General features: G+C 40.0%; 1 protein-coding gene across 2 annotated transcripts in view; it reads right to left on the reverse strand.

The window, feature by feature from the left end:
* The window catches only part of LIN28B (lin-28 homolog B), a 507166-nt gene that overhangs the window by 21383 nt on the left and 471352 nt on the right, over nucleotides 1-14431 (reverse strand). Inside the window, exon 4 of one of the 2 annotated variants that reach the window (XM_069235415.1) lies at nucleotides 2549-10070. The exons of the other annotated variant lie outside the window; for it this stretch is intronic. Coding sequence (XP_069091516.1) covers nucleotides 9701-10070 — 370 coding nt within the window. The 3' untranslated portion in view covers nucleotides 2549-9700. Of the gene's footprint in view, nucleotides 1-2548; nucleotides 10071-14431 lie in introns of those variants that run through there. 2 annotated transcript variants of the gene reach the window in all.

The raw sequence follows: 14431 nt of genomic DNA on the forward strand, positions 1-14431 counted from the left end.
AACACATCTCTCCCGGTAGCAGCAGTGCCACTTTGTAGAGCAAGAAGCTTCTATCTATAAAGCTGCCTCATCCCAGAGACCCAGGCATACCACCTGGGGAGTAAGCAACATGGCCTCCACCACTGTCCCCAACAGGCTACGCTGAAACCCTCACAGAAGGGCCTCACCCACAAGCACCCCCAAATTATGTGCATCAGTGTACCCTGCTGCCCATAGCCCGTCGGGTAAACATTTGAATCACACCTCCCATCACCTGGAGCCAAGTGCATGCATAGTATGCCCGGTGCAGCAGCTTTAAATGAATAAGCCGGGACCCCGCCTGGAAAGTCACCTCCCCTGGGATACCTACAGGCCAACACCCATCCCCAATCCATTCCTACACCCACTTGACATCCTTCAAGCAACCCAAATCACCCTCCTAGAGCTCACGCAGCTGCTTCAGCGAAGAACAAAACTTGACAGTTGTAGAGGAATGGCCTTGTTTTTTTTTTTTGTTTAGTCTTTCAAATTAATTTTATTTTAAAGTTTAGTTGATTACTGGGTTCCCTCCCATACCACTGCAAAAACATTAGAAGGTAAACAAATAATAATCAACATGTTACACAGTACTTAAATTACTTAAGCCTCAAAGCAGGATAGATAATATCACCAAAGTATTTGTATTTACCTCAGAAGGAAGCCAGACTAAATTAGTCTCAGAAGGATGAGAAACTGACCCGTAGGTTGTATCCAGACCTCTGCAAGAGATGTATTAACTTGCCAACTCATCTTGCTGGCTTTCGTTAAGCGTCCTAATCAGCTGCTACATACATGCATTTCAGTTGCATCCACAATTCTCAATTACTTTTCAAGTATTATAAATACTCACTGTAATTGGGCATACATACAACAGTGGTTCTAAGAGTATCCATCATCAACAAGTCATTCTTAAAAAATTACAGTGGAGTGACAGGTACTTTACAACTCACCTTCTAGTTGAACATGGTCCAAAACGGAAAGATACACAGAACATAAAGGCAGCTAAGACCATTAGGGCGCATAGAGTATGACAAATATTCTCAATGCACACAAGAAGTTTCGCATCAGGGAATTCCATCAGGGCACAAGTCCTAAAAAAGAAGTGGGGGGACTAACCAAGTTATGCAGTATGCAAGTGACATCATGCTACATGACATCAGTGTGTGACATCATGGCATGTAACAATGCACAAGGCATCACATGAGGAGGCATCACAACCCGTGCCCTCACATGATGTGACATCAGATCTTAAGACATCACACATTGAGTACATTTGGCACATTACAATATCCTACAAATCAGATTTTATTTTACAATGAGGTTGTGCCAAAAAGTGACAAAGCCCGACGCACACTCTGGGCCAGAACGTATACATTAGTCAACAAAGAGAAATGTGGCTGTAAATTTGCCCTGCATAATTGGTTGCAAACGCTGCATTTTAAATGATCTTATGGAGCTAAGGCACCTGCTGCAGTGATCTCTGTGTGGCAACTAAATCTCAGAACATAATATTAACCGTAAGATAACTCTGGTGGCTAACATATTTGATGTAGAGGTCTGTGTTCTGCCTAGACCCAGTTTTGAATCAAAGTATCATAGAGGGTTAATATGTCTCCTGCAAAGCATATCATGTGCCACACAAATAGCAGATTTATATTTTATGTAAATGGGATACTAGTTTTAACACAGAGATCCTTTTGTTACTTGCAGTTCATAAATAGTAATCTTTCTTAAACAGCACAGTGAGCTATGAAGGACACGTAGCTCCTTCACCTTTTAACCCTCACTGTCTTATGCAAAACATCCTACACATTGATTTACACACATATGATTTACTGTCAATGTACAATATGTAGGTGTGATGTTAAGTGCTCTGACTCCCTGCATTGGAAAAGAGTAGCGCCATGGGGCTATAAAAGAAATAAAACAAAACAGTGGCATTTATGTTTGTGTACATACTGGGACAGAGCAATAGGTCTGCCATTCTTACAGTGCATGCATATCTCTTATACACAGGGTCTGAACAAAGTCAAAGGCATGCTTCTCTTAAGTACCTGCGAAGTGATAAGCTGTGGGCCTTTGTTTCCCCTCCACTGAATGTAGGTGTGAGGCTCCCAATAGTTCCCAGCCAGAATACTCCAACAAAAGAAGGCCTGATTGTGGGCGTAACAGAGCGCCCCCCACCCTCACCCCTGTGATGTGAGGCAATTGGGGGGCGGGGGCAGGGTTTCCAGGCTTACCGATAATGGAGGGGGCTCCTTCTCACATGTGTGATAAGCCCCCACCCCGCCTGCACACTGCTACTCGGAATGATAGCAGACAACATGCAGAAGCTGCTGAACGTGTCCTGGAGTCTGAAAACCTAGCATATTTCTGTGGGGCCCAAACGTTTGGTATGGTAGGCGGCGTCCACCGTTGGGAAGATAGTGGCTGGACGCCGTCTACCTGCGTGTATTCTCAACTTGTGCCCTCAATACCATTTTCTTTAAATAAGCCACAAGACAAAAAAGTTGCAGGAAAAGCACCATGGTAAATGTCAATGTTATAAGTTTTATTTAATTTTGTATACTTAAGTAAATCTTTTAAACCTCACTATATTCATGATTGATAGAAATAAAAGGACACAGGCATGGAATGATACAATAAAAACATGATATGCAGAAAGGCATTCAGTGCGTTTTGATTGATCGAGAAGAATGTAAACAGGTGAAATAACTTTGGACACTTCCATTCTCTGTTTTGTTTTCTCTTTAAAACATACACTTCAAGTGATATATTAGTTTATCTGGTAAACAGGTAGGCATCAAATGGAACATGAGGTATCTATTCTACATTAGATAATTTAAAACACTAAATAATACAGTATTTAAAAACATACATAAATCAGTGTTTACTTTGGTCTCTATTATGGTTATTACTATTAATATTATTTGGTAGACAATGCATACTAGGTTCGAGCCAGTTCGTTCTTGCCAACCAGCCGTTACTAAAGTTGTGACCCAAGAGGTAGTCAATACCATTTTCATAAAGCTGGAACCTCTAAAACTGTGTTTGCTGGAAACAATAGTAAATTTACTAATGTTTTGGTGCTGCAATATATTTCTACTGCCAATAAAAATATGAATAAACCAGCCTCCAAAAAGTGATCAACAATAATGCATTACACAGGGCATTACTAAACATTGTTGATCACATAGGAGATCAGAAAATGTACTGCCCTCGACACTAAATTTAAATAATTGTAGTCACCAGCGTCATGTAGTGGAAGTCATTTTAGAAAGTTCTATCAATGCACTGCTTGGCTGTTCAATAAAGTCTGCCTCGTCTTTGAGCAGCTGTAGATTCCTGAAATGGGTATGGTCCAGCCACTTAAACAGTCTTTCTTCCGGATTTACAAACACAATACAGTCTCCTAAGAATATTTAAGAGGTAAGGATGGTGCATCTATACATGCATTTAGCCACTTGCCTTAATCCAGTTAGCTCTACATCTATAAAAACGTATGAAATCGCATATATATTTATGATAAAAAATTCTTTACAGAAAACAGATAAATTAATTTAAATTACTTTGCAAGACTTAATGAGATTTCCCATGTCTATATAATTAAAATCATACAATGAATGTTACACGGTGCATGCAACATTTTAGGGCACTAAAGAGAAAATGAACGCTCTCTGGTATACCACAAACAAGAAACAAAATCAAATGCTCTCAACCACTTTCAGTATTGCAAAAAACAAAGGATCAAAGAGTGTGTGTGTGTGTGTTTGTTTAAGTTCTTTGGAGTTGGCAAATATGCTGCTGTGAAGTAACTATGACTCACACTGCCCTTTTACTTTAAATGTTTTGCCCAAGTTATAAATAGTGTGAATCTAATTTAACCCATCTACACCAGTTGCAGAACCTTAGCATAAAATGGTTCTGTCCCAACAAGGGCACAACTGGTAACCATTAACTTTGTAACTGGCCATAAATGCAATGTCTTATGATATGAAAATCCCATGTGATATATATCGTCCTCTAAGTGTGATCTCATTTAAATTCTGGGAAATTATTTTATTTCAACTTCAATCTGAAGTGCACTACAAGTTTATACTGGACCGCGCTTGAAACGAATTTTGTGTGCACTTCGAGTCTCTTCTACTGGGGCCTCATTTAGAGTCCAATAGAAAAGCGTTGAATGGGCAATAATGAGATAATCATAACTGTCTTCTTTCGAGTAATAAACATTATGCAATACTACATCAAGTCCTGGAACACCCACTACCACTGGCAAAATGCTGAGGACAATTACTGCGAACCAGTAACTGCAGAAACTTGCAGTAAACGCAACTGATGCTAATTATACTCTGTTCGAAGAAAAGAAAGGCTAAATCAGGCAAAAACCTATGACCCTGGATCCGCATCACAATGTTATGCTTCTGAGTTACCTCACTTCTAAATAGTGGCCATAACATTTCCCACAATCTCTGATTTGCACTGGGAAAATCGTGGGCGAACGGGTAAAACAATTTGCACCACTGATTATGTAGTTTCATTAAAGACTGCTCATAAAGCTGCGGCACAGCAAGAGGTTTATCCAAAAGATGTCTTTGGTGTATGGAGACCCATTAACGACCTTTTGACTGGTAGGTAATCTTGTTCTTGCCAGCTGCTTGCTACTCCTCTCGTACTTATTTTCTGAGGAACTTGAATTGCTCCCATTGCCATCTTTTTGGGGAAATGCTACCAAGTTTAGTTATAATTACCTTTTTGAGGACAATTCTCTTAACGTCAGGAACCATGGAGAAATATTCTTAATGTAGTCTAAACTAAAACGATAACCAACTCCATTGTGTTTTCTCAGCACAGTTTTGTGCGAGGAATCACAAAATCCTGTGAGTAAAAAGAACCCTACAGTATAAATACTTGCAATACTGACTCCCTAATTCAAAGATTTTGCTTCATTGGCTGGGGTACTTTGTAGAATGTCTGGTTTATACATTCAGAGAGTAACCATTTGCTCTCCAAAGAACCTGATATCTCAAAGCACAGATCAGTTGAGATCCGACAACTTCTGATTCTGCCTAAATCAGTGCGGGCAGCAGGGTGTGATAAATAACCTCCACCTGATAACAGACAGGAAACTACAGAGAAAAAACGAATTTGATGACAATGAGGCAGCTGCGTGAGGACAAAGATATATCTGATTGGAAGAAATGGTCTTTATTTTTACGACTGCCCCCATTTTGAATGTCCTCATTAAATCTTTAAAAACAAGTCTAATGGAGAAGACCTATAGCATCACAAACCCTCTCTTCAGGTCGAACATGAAGTCAAAAACATTTTGGCATCCTATAACTTGTGTTTTTAGGTCTGGCGTTAACCAAAATTCCTACAAAGCTGGGGAAGTCTTTAGGGATGGCAATCTTAAGATTTGGGGACATGCATGGGACTCCGTTTCTAAGATTCAGAGTAATGGCGTGAAGGCAGTCGGCATTTTTAGGTTGAAAGCCCTCTAAGAAATGTATCATGTAAAGTATCAGTTTTCAACTATCGGATGCATACAACCACCAGTTCAAGTGGTCTCAGTTCAGCACGTATGTGATCAGCAGGAAAGTAATTTACCATCCTCCTAAGGACCTAAAACGTCCTTCACAAAATGAAACTTATAGCCACAGCTAGCCCTCCAAAAAGCCAATGTGCTGTGGCATTTCAGTGGGCTGCAGAAAGGACAATAATGGTTCTCGCTTCAGCCATTCAATCAGGTGGCTGGAAAGTTCCAAATGTCAGACACCTAAGTAGGAACAAACATGCAACTTTTGGAAGAGAGGATGGACCACTGCCGTTGACAGTACTTTGGATTGAGACCTATGAAATTGTGTTTTGTCAAATACACATTTTGGTGCAGTTAACACGGGCATCCTATTACCAAGTTTAATATATAATTTAATGTCTTGTCTCCAAAAGCAAGGGATCTTTTGACTGATAAACATTTTAAGGTAACTTTGGGGAAGAGATCAAGTAAGGTAAAATATCCCAAGTTAGATATAAAGGAGGACATTGCAATTCATATATTTTAATTAAAATATTTCTCAGTTATGTTCATATATCCTAACACGCACAGTTCAATATATGCTTTTCAGTGGAAGGGAAAGACAATTGAGGAATCTTATGTGAGCAATACAAAAATGAAGTGTGTAACCATAAATATAAATGAAACTAATGAATCTCATAAGAATTAGAAGTCAGATACATGGAGGTATATGTTCTGTGGCGGACACCATTGTTGGGCACAGTGCTCGATGCCTATAAACAATGGCAACCGTTCTACAAATATTGCTGACATGATAAACGAAGTACTGCATTCAATATGTGCCGTTATGCAAAATAATTTTATCTCATTAATAGTTATTGCCCCTCTGTTTTTTTTCATTAGATGAATTAATGAATTAGCTACTTTTATGATTGCAGTTTAATGCTCACATTTGTTCAATCGATTCTTGGTCAATACCAACAGAAAAAAGTAGACCTCTACACTATGAATATGGCTATACACAATATGGCGAAAAATACTTAAATGCACTGAAAACGTTGCCTCATATAGAAAAAATCCTGCCACCTCTTAAGTGACCGCAACAGAATTCCAAAAGCTATTAAATGTAGCTAATCGGGACTATGTGTACTTCCCTGGGCTTTTTAGTGACCTTAAAAGCCCAGGTCATCAACTTGTTGGTACTTCAGATAGACCAGTCTTGAGGTCTTTGCTACAGAGAGATTAGATGAAGGTATCTTGGTGTACATTTTAGCATTAAATTTCTACATTTTTGATTGCTCACAAAAGTTGCTTCTGGGACAACTTACTCTCTGAACGGACGGACATATCTTTATTGGAGTTTAGTCACAAACCCAACTTTGCCTGTTTCCAATCAAAATTAATTAAGCAGGCTTTTATTCTGTATTTGTTCAAGCTCCAGCACCATGGCATTTAAAACATTTTCACTCACCAATGCACTGAAAGTAAAAAAAAAAAAAAAAAAGGAAAAGTCTATCTTAAAACTACAATTGTTTGCTCAGGCTGGTAAAACAGAGCGATAATACTAAAAGTAAGTTCTTTTGCCAACAATACTTAATATTTTTCCTCCTCGGAGAACAGCTATCTTAATGCCCATCTGCCAGTTCATCTTCGCTCTCATTTTCCCATCACTGCCCTTCTACAAGACTATTTATTACACCTGGCCTTGATGTGGCATTGTGATTGGCGCACTGGTAGAGAATCAGAACAAATCATAATACAGTTATAAGTACACAATAGAAAAGGTATGTACCATAGGACCCAAAGTAACCGTTAAGGCTTGAGCAGCACAAATGTATGCTATACAGTACATATGAGGTAGCCTTTTGCTGTAAACCCAACAGTTGTTCTTACTTTGTCGCTTAGGTAAATGTAAATACAAAAATGATTAGACATTCACATAAGTAAATCAGTACAGAAATTACACTTCAACTTTGTCATCACATGAACTTAAAATATAAAAAAAGTCTACTTGATTATCAGAATCATGGGTGTATGTCAAAGTCAGAGGTAGTTACTAATGGCAGTACATAATACTCATAGATACAAAGGCCTGTGTCTATTTGGTTTGATTTGATTTGAATAAGCAGGTCTGTAGACTATACTGCACAAAGAAAAAACAATTATATGGTATATTCCCTGAGCAAGGTTCCTTGTCCTGAGTAAGTTATGTAGTAGTGAGAACTTCTTAATGTACAAAAATAAAACCTACTTTGTTTTACCACAAGCTAGGTTTGGTATGTGCTCTTTAGTAGTTCAGGCTGGCATGATGCACAAACAACTGCACATTGCAGCAATCTACATGAATGCACATTTGGGTTTCACGACTGCCTGAGAGCCGAACTTTATTCTACTTGTATCTTAACAAGGAATGCCCAATTTTGGAGTCCACCATTTGTACTTTGATATATCCAAAGAAACTTTGGTTTTACGTTTTCAAGGTGGCCTCGAATGCTTGTCTTTTTTACTACTTTACCTCGTCTCACGCTTGCTTAAATGCTGCGCTAACCGGTCTGCCAACTTAAAATAAACGTGCAGGCCTCCATGTAGAAAAAGGGCACACATCTCTATAGATACATCACATTCAATATCGTCAAAGGCAAGCGTTGCATTGTAGCGCGCAGAGAGGAGCGGTAGAAAAGCAAAGAGTTCATCACAAGCACGGTCAAGGAATTCAAGTTTTTGAAGTGTGGCACATGCAGGCAGCCGGCCTGCTTCTGTTGTACACTAACACAGCAGCAACAGTAGAAACGCCCTCCCTGACTAGGCATGGACGACTTAAATATCGTGATCATCAGATAATGATGCGTGTGCTATATTAAATTCAATAGGGCAGTTTGCGTCCCTGTGATTATCTTAGCTGATGCACACTGGCCTACCGGGCTCCCACAAGCCAGGCACAGCATGACCGGGCACCCAGGCTCATTGTTTGCATATGCATATTGTCGTTTTAGATTCAGAGACCAAGCTCTTGTAAACACTGCTAGTGATCTTGAGATTACATATTCACGTATGAACGTTAAACCTCTGCACTTAACTGCGAGCAATAGCAAGGGGAGTTACATTAATGCCCAAAATGCTATCACACATCAAAATTACGTGAGCACATACATCTATGCTTTGGCACACACACTGTAGAGGTCGGAGTGTCTCGGCCCACGAAAGAACAGAGATGGTGCTAGCTACCCCTCGAGTTGCATCATAGGGGGGAGTTACAAATAGAAACAATGGCCTTGGACTCTGCTGCTTGGGCATTTACCTGGCACATGTCATCCTGGGTGGCTCCAGAACACTGTATTTACCAGTTAAAATTGTACATCTTTAACTCAGTTGACAGTCTAAATCACAATCAATTTACATTATGCAAGTCAGCATATGATATGTAAGCATGGTCATTAAAACAATCATTGTCTTTTACTTCTAAACGGTAACATTGTGTGAGGGTCCAGGACGTGTCCTACAGAAATTTCCTTAGAAAACATAAAAACACCCTCGGGTTTCACAAAGAAGCCAAATTTAGAACACCAGAAGTGTTAGGAGATGTTCATGGTAAAAATACACGGGCAGCTTTCCATTTTCAGTTCCTTTGGTTCGCACGCAGGTGGCACATAAGATATGGTCACGCATCTATAGTTTAGAAAAAAACGTCAGTCGTGGAAGGCGCATCCAAAGACATCCGACGGCTTAAATATTGCTGTCACGCAGAGAATTAAATGCCTTAATCAAGCGAAGGGGAATGTTCCGATTTATCCTAAAGTCCTTACCCCTTTGCGGAGGATTTCAGAAAAGCTGCAAATAACCACTGTGCGCAACTTCATACCACGGTTCGACAAAAAACCTTCTTTGTTTACTGAGCTTTTATTTGTGGGGTTCGGGAGCAAGGAGAGCAGCTTTCGCATCTGTCAGCTAGTGTGAGCACTTACACACCTGCACAAGTAAAAGAGAACACCGGGCACCCCGCCGCGCGCCCTTGCCATTTGCTTGGAAGGAGGTGTCTGTTCGCGTACTTCACAGTTCCAGTTCCACCGCAGTAGTAAGAATTCCAGGGCCGCTGCCGATAGTGAGAATGACTTCACCTGTACTGGCGTGAGGTAGACGTGAGGAACATGCCTGAAGGACATCGCTTTAAGTTTTTTTTCTCTTTTGCACAGAAGGCCCTTTTCTACGAAGCTCCTCCGGAGATATGGTTACCCTGGGCAAGGGAGCTTCCTGCGGCGGCCTGCCTGACCGCTCGGAGGCCTCCGCTGCCCCCTCCTGGGATTGCGATGGAGATGAATAGACGCTGCGCCCGCTGCCTTCCCTTGGCAATGTGGAAGTGGAAGGCTGGGGTTCTGCTTCGTGTCTTCCCTGAGAGCCCGCTGGAGGCTGTGGAGCAGTCTTGTGAGGGCAGTTGGCCACCATATGCATGACGCTCTGACAGTAATGGCACTTCTTTGGCTGGGGAGGTAGATTGCATTCCTTAGCATGATGATCAAGGCCACCGCAATTGTAGCATCTGTAACACAAAGAATGCACTATGAGAACTCAGCATGTCTCTTGAGGGAAAATGATAAACAGATAAAACAATGCCCACTAGCTTTATTGGCCCAGCCACTAAGACAGTCGGAAAAAGGGGTTGTAAGCATATGGTTTGTCTATTTCTCTATCCATAGCAACACCACACTATTCTTTGTGCTCGAGGCCGTCTTGAGTGCTGGTGGTGCTGGTCTGAAGCCTTTTTTGGCACCCCCAAATAACCTCCTTCTGCACGAATTCCCCCCTGCCACCCCCCAACAGTGGCCTCCATCTTTCCATAGCCCCTTCCTGACATATACTTCATTTTTATGGTGCTACTCATAGTTTACTCACACTTCAGTTCTGTGATCTGCATGGTACACGTTCTTTACACCAGGCACCTTAACCTTCTGTGCTACTTTATGAATCAAACGTGAAGCCTGCCACTAGACAAAACTCCAATATCTCTCCAGCAGGAACATTAACCACCAGAGTTACCTTAACATTTTTATTGCTGCTTTAGAACTTCTGGACACTCAAGGAATTCTGCAGCACATGTTTTCAATCCATAAGTCATCTTTAACCCCGCCCCCCCCCCCCACCCCTGGAGGTCAGTGCCAAGTGCAGCTGCCAAGTCGCACGGAGCTCAAGCCGGCTGAAGTAAGTACACTGGCTCTTCTTGTTCTTTCCTTAAAAGTTTATTTCCAGTTATAATGTACAGACAGAGATACATGAGCTTGCCATCCCCAAACCGGCACAACTCTGACCTTTCATATGAAAACATTCCAATCCCCAGTCACAGCCTGCCCCAACATTCCACTGCCCCTGATGTCATAGCATTCTTCTTTTACATACAAACCAATACATCACTACACATCCCCTTCCCTTAAAAAAAAAAAACACAAAAAAAACAAGAAAAAAAATAAAATAATAATATGTATATAAATAAATATATATATTTTTATTTAATCACACACAAAATTTTCTAATACCTTAGGTTTTCTCAAAACCCTGCCGAAACAACTTTTCTTCACTTCACCACAAACTAAATTTTTATTCTGTTCACGCTCATTCACATTACATTCAAATTCTCCCATATTAATAAGAGTCTGGACACCTTCCTGACAACCCCTAGCTCCCAATTCCCCAATAACTCTAGAATCTTTGTTACCATCAATATCACACTCCAACCACCAATATTTGTTATTATTACCTTCCAGCAAATCATACTGCACAAATTGTTGTTTGCAAGGCTTAGCAATAGCAACGCGACTCATGTGACATACACTGCTATCATCCAAAATGACAGTATTTCTCATCACTTTCTTAATTCTTATAGGCTCGCCAAACTTGCTCTCACCTTTAGCCACTTTCCTTACGGATTTCACTCTCACCCAATCTCCCACATTCAAATGTGCTTCTTTAGTGCCATATTTATTATTAAAATATTCCTTGTTCTTTTCTTGTGAATTCTTTATGCACTTTCTTACATGTTCCTTGCTCCAAAGTACTTGTCTGCTTCTTTGCATCCAACCAGGGTTAATCTTCGAAAATGGAATTCTACCTCGCATTATATCAAACGGACTTTGACCTATTGTCTCATGAGGTGTCACTCTATAAGCCCATAACATTTTCCTTAACTCAGAATCTATATTACTTTTGTTTCCATGCTTTGCAATTTGAATGATGCCCTTGAAAATCCTATTTATACGTTCCACTACAGCATTCACCCTGGGATGATATAAAGCTGTAAACCTTTGTTCAATACCAGTCATTTTAGCAAAAGTTTTCATTTCCTCAGATTTAAATTGAACACCATTGTCCGTCAATAAAATTCTGGGAAATCCTTCCCTCAAAAATATTTCCTCCAAAAAATTAATCACTGCCTTGGTATCAATTTTTTGTAACACAGAAAATTCAATCCACCTTGAAAACAAATCAACTCAAACCACAATAAACTTTGAAGTCCCATCATGCCACGTAATAGGACCCATAATGTCTAAAGCAACTTCTTCCCATGGTATATTAGGACAACTTGAAGAAGAAATTGGCGGGTTAAGTGTCTTTTGAGATTTGTCACTATTCTCACACTCCATGCAGTCACGTACATATCTCTCAATTTCTACATCAATTTTTGGCCACCAATAAAGTACTTTAATTCCTCTTTTGGTGCGTGATATTCCTGAATGACCTTCATGTCCAATAGCAATAAGTTTATTTCTAATACCACAGGGGGAATAATCTTCCCACCTCTACACACAAAATCACCTTCAATGCTCAATTCATCTCTCACTTCCCAAAAAGCTCTTAACATATCACTGCTTTTGACTTTCTTGTCATTATACCAGCCGAACATCACTTTGTTTTTAACTTCTTTCAACACTTCGTCTTTCTCATACTCCATGATCCATTCTTCTTTTTGCAATGAGCTTAAAGTATTCTCATCAAACACACCAGTCATTCCATGGATGTCGATCCAACTCTCTTAAAGGTAAGGACATTCTACTTAAAAAATCTGCAGTAACATTTTTTACCCCAGGAACATACTGCACTTCATATAAGAAATCTTGTAGTCTCATAGATAGTCTAGCTATTCTCGCAGATGCTCTACATAAACCTTCTGTAGTTAACAATTTAGTAAGAGGCTTATGGTCAGTCCGTATGATGCATTTTTGCCCCCAAACAAATTTCCGAAAGTGTTCTAATGCCCATACACATGCCAAAGTTTCTCTCTCTATTACAGAGTATTTTTCTTCTGTGGGAGACAAAGAACGGGATGCAAATGCAACCACATATTCTTTACCCCCATTGTCACTTTGTGTTAATACACTACCAAGGCCCTTACCACTCGCATCCGTAGTGATAATAGAACAAGCTTTTGGATCGTACCCATGCAACATTGGAGCACTCACAATTGCATTCTTAATTTCCTGAAAAGCCTTCTGACAACTTACATTCCATTCAAATTTCACTTTGTTTTTTAGTAACAGTCTCATTTGGTAGGTTTTAGCTGAAAAATGTTCTACAAATTTCGAATAAAACTCGGCTAGACCTAAAAAGGATCTCAAATCATCTTTAGATGTGGGGCATGGGGCATTCTTAATAGCTTCCACCAACTTTTTTTTAGGTCTTATGCCTTCATGATCAATCTCATGTCCTAAATACATTACTTTTCTCTGTGCAAATCTACATTTACTGATCTCTGCGGTCAAACCTTTTTCTTGTAAGATGTTCAAAACATTCCTCAATTCCTTATCATGATGTTTCTTGCTACTTCCCATAACTAAAATATCATCCTGAAAGAATGTAACATTAGGCAAATGTCCAAATAACTGCGCCATCAACCTTTGAAAGACGGCAGCCGCCGACGCCAAACCAAATGGCATACGTTTGAAACGAAAACAACCCCATGGTGTACAAAAAGTTGTAAGATGTCTGCTATGATAGTCCAACCTAACCTGGTGGTAAGCAGACGACAAGTCCAAAGTGGAAAACCATTTAGCATCTCTCGTGGCAGACATCTCATCAATACGAGGCAAAGGAAACTGATCTACTATGATATTATTGTTCAAACTTCTCAAATCCACACACAAACGCACTTTGCCATTAGCTTTACGCGCAACAACCAAAGGTGAAACCCACTCAGAAGCTTCAACTGGTTCTATAATCTGTGAATTTTTTAACCTGTCAAACTCTTTTTTTACCTCTTCCCTGACAATAAACGGAATATTCCGTACCTTATGAATTTTTGGTTTGGCATCCTTTTTGAGTCTAATCTGATGTATAAAGCCTTTCAGTTGACCTACTTGCCCATTGAACACTCCTGGAAATTCTTGTGTGACCCATTTCTTTGTGTCTTCTTCATCACACATTACTAAGACTTGCTCTACACTGTTTGGATCAAGCACAATATGCAGTTTCTTTTGGTCTTTCCAGCCTAATACCGACGGACCATCCTTAGCCACATATAATTTACATACGGCTTGTCTTTGCTTAAATTTGAATACCAGCAATCTAAAACCAATAATATCTATTCTATCACCAGTGTAACTTTCAGACGAAATGTCAGAGGTTTCTAAATGTTCCCCTAAACTATGTACAAAATGCTTTTGCCATGTGCATTCTGAAACAATACTGTATGGGGAACCAGAGTCTGCTGCCACCTGCAACATAACTCCCCCAAATGATATCCAACACAAGGGTTTGTTTGACGTTTGTCCTGAAATGTTCAAAACCACAGTTTTGTGACCCCTCAGTTTATAATTTACGTCTTCATCACTGTCATCAGAACAGTCTTCCACCACTTCCTTAATGCAGGCCACTTTACTGTTCACCTTCTTCAGTTGTTTCTTCCTGCACACC

The sequence above is a fragment of the Pleurodeles waltl genome, chromosome 5, assembly GCF_031143425.1.
Source record: "Pleurodeles waltl isolate 20211129_DDA chromosome 5, aPleWal1.hap1.20221129, whole genome shotgun sequence".
Taxonomy (NCBI): Eukaryota; Metazoa; Chordata; class Amphibia; order Caudata; family Salamandridae; genus Pleurodeles; species Pleurodeles waltl.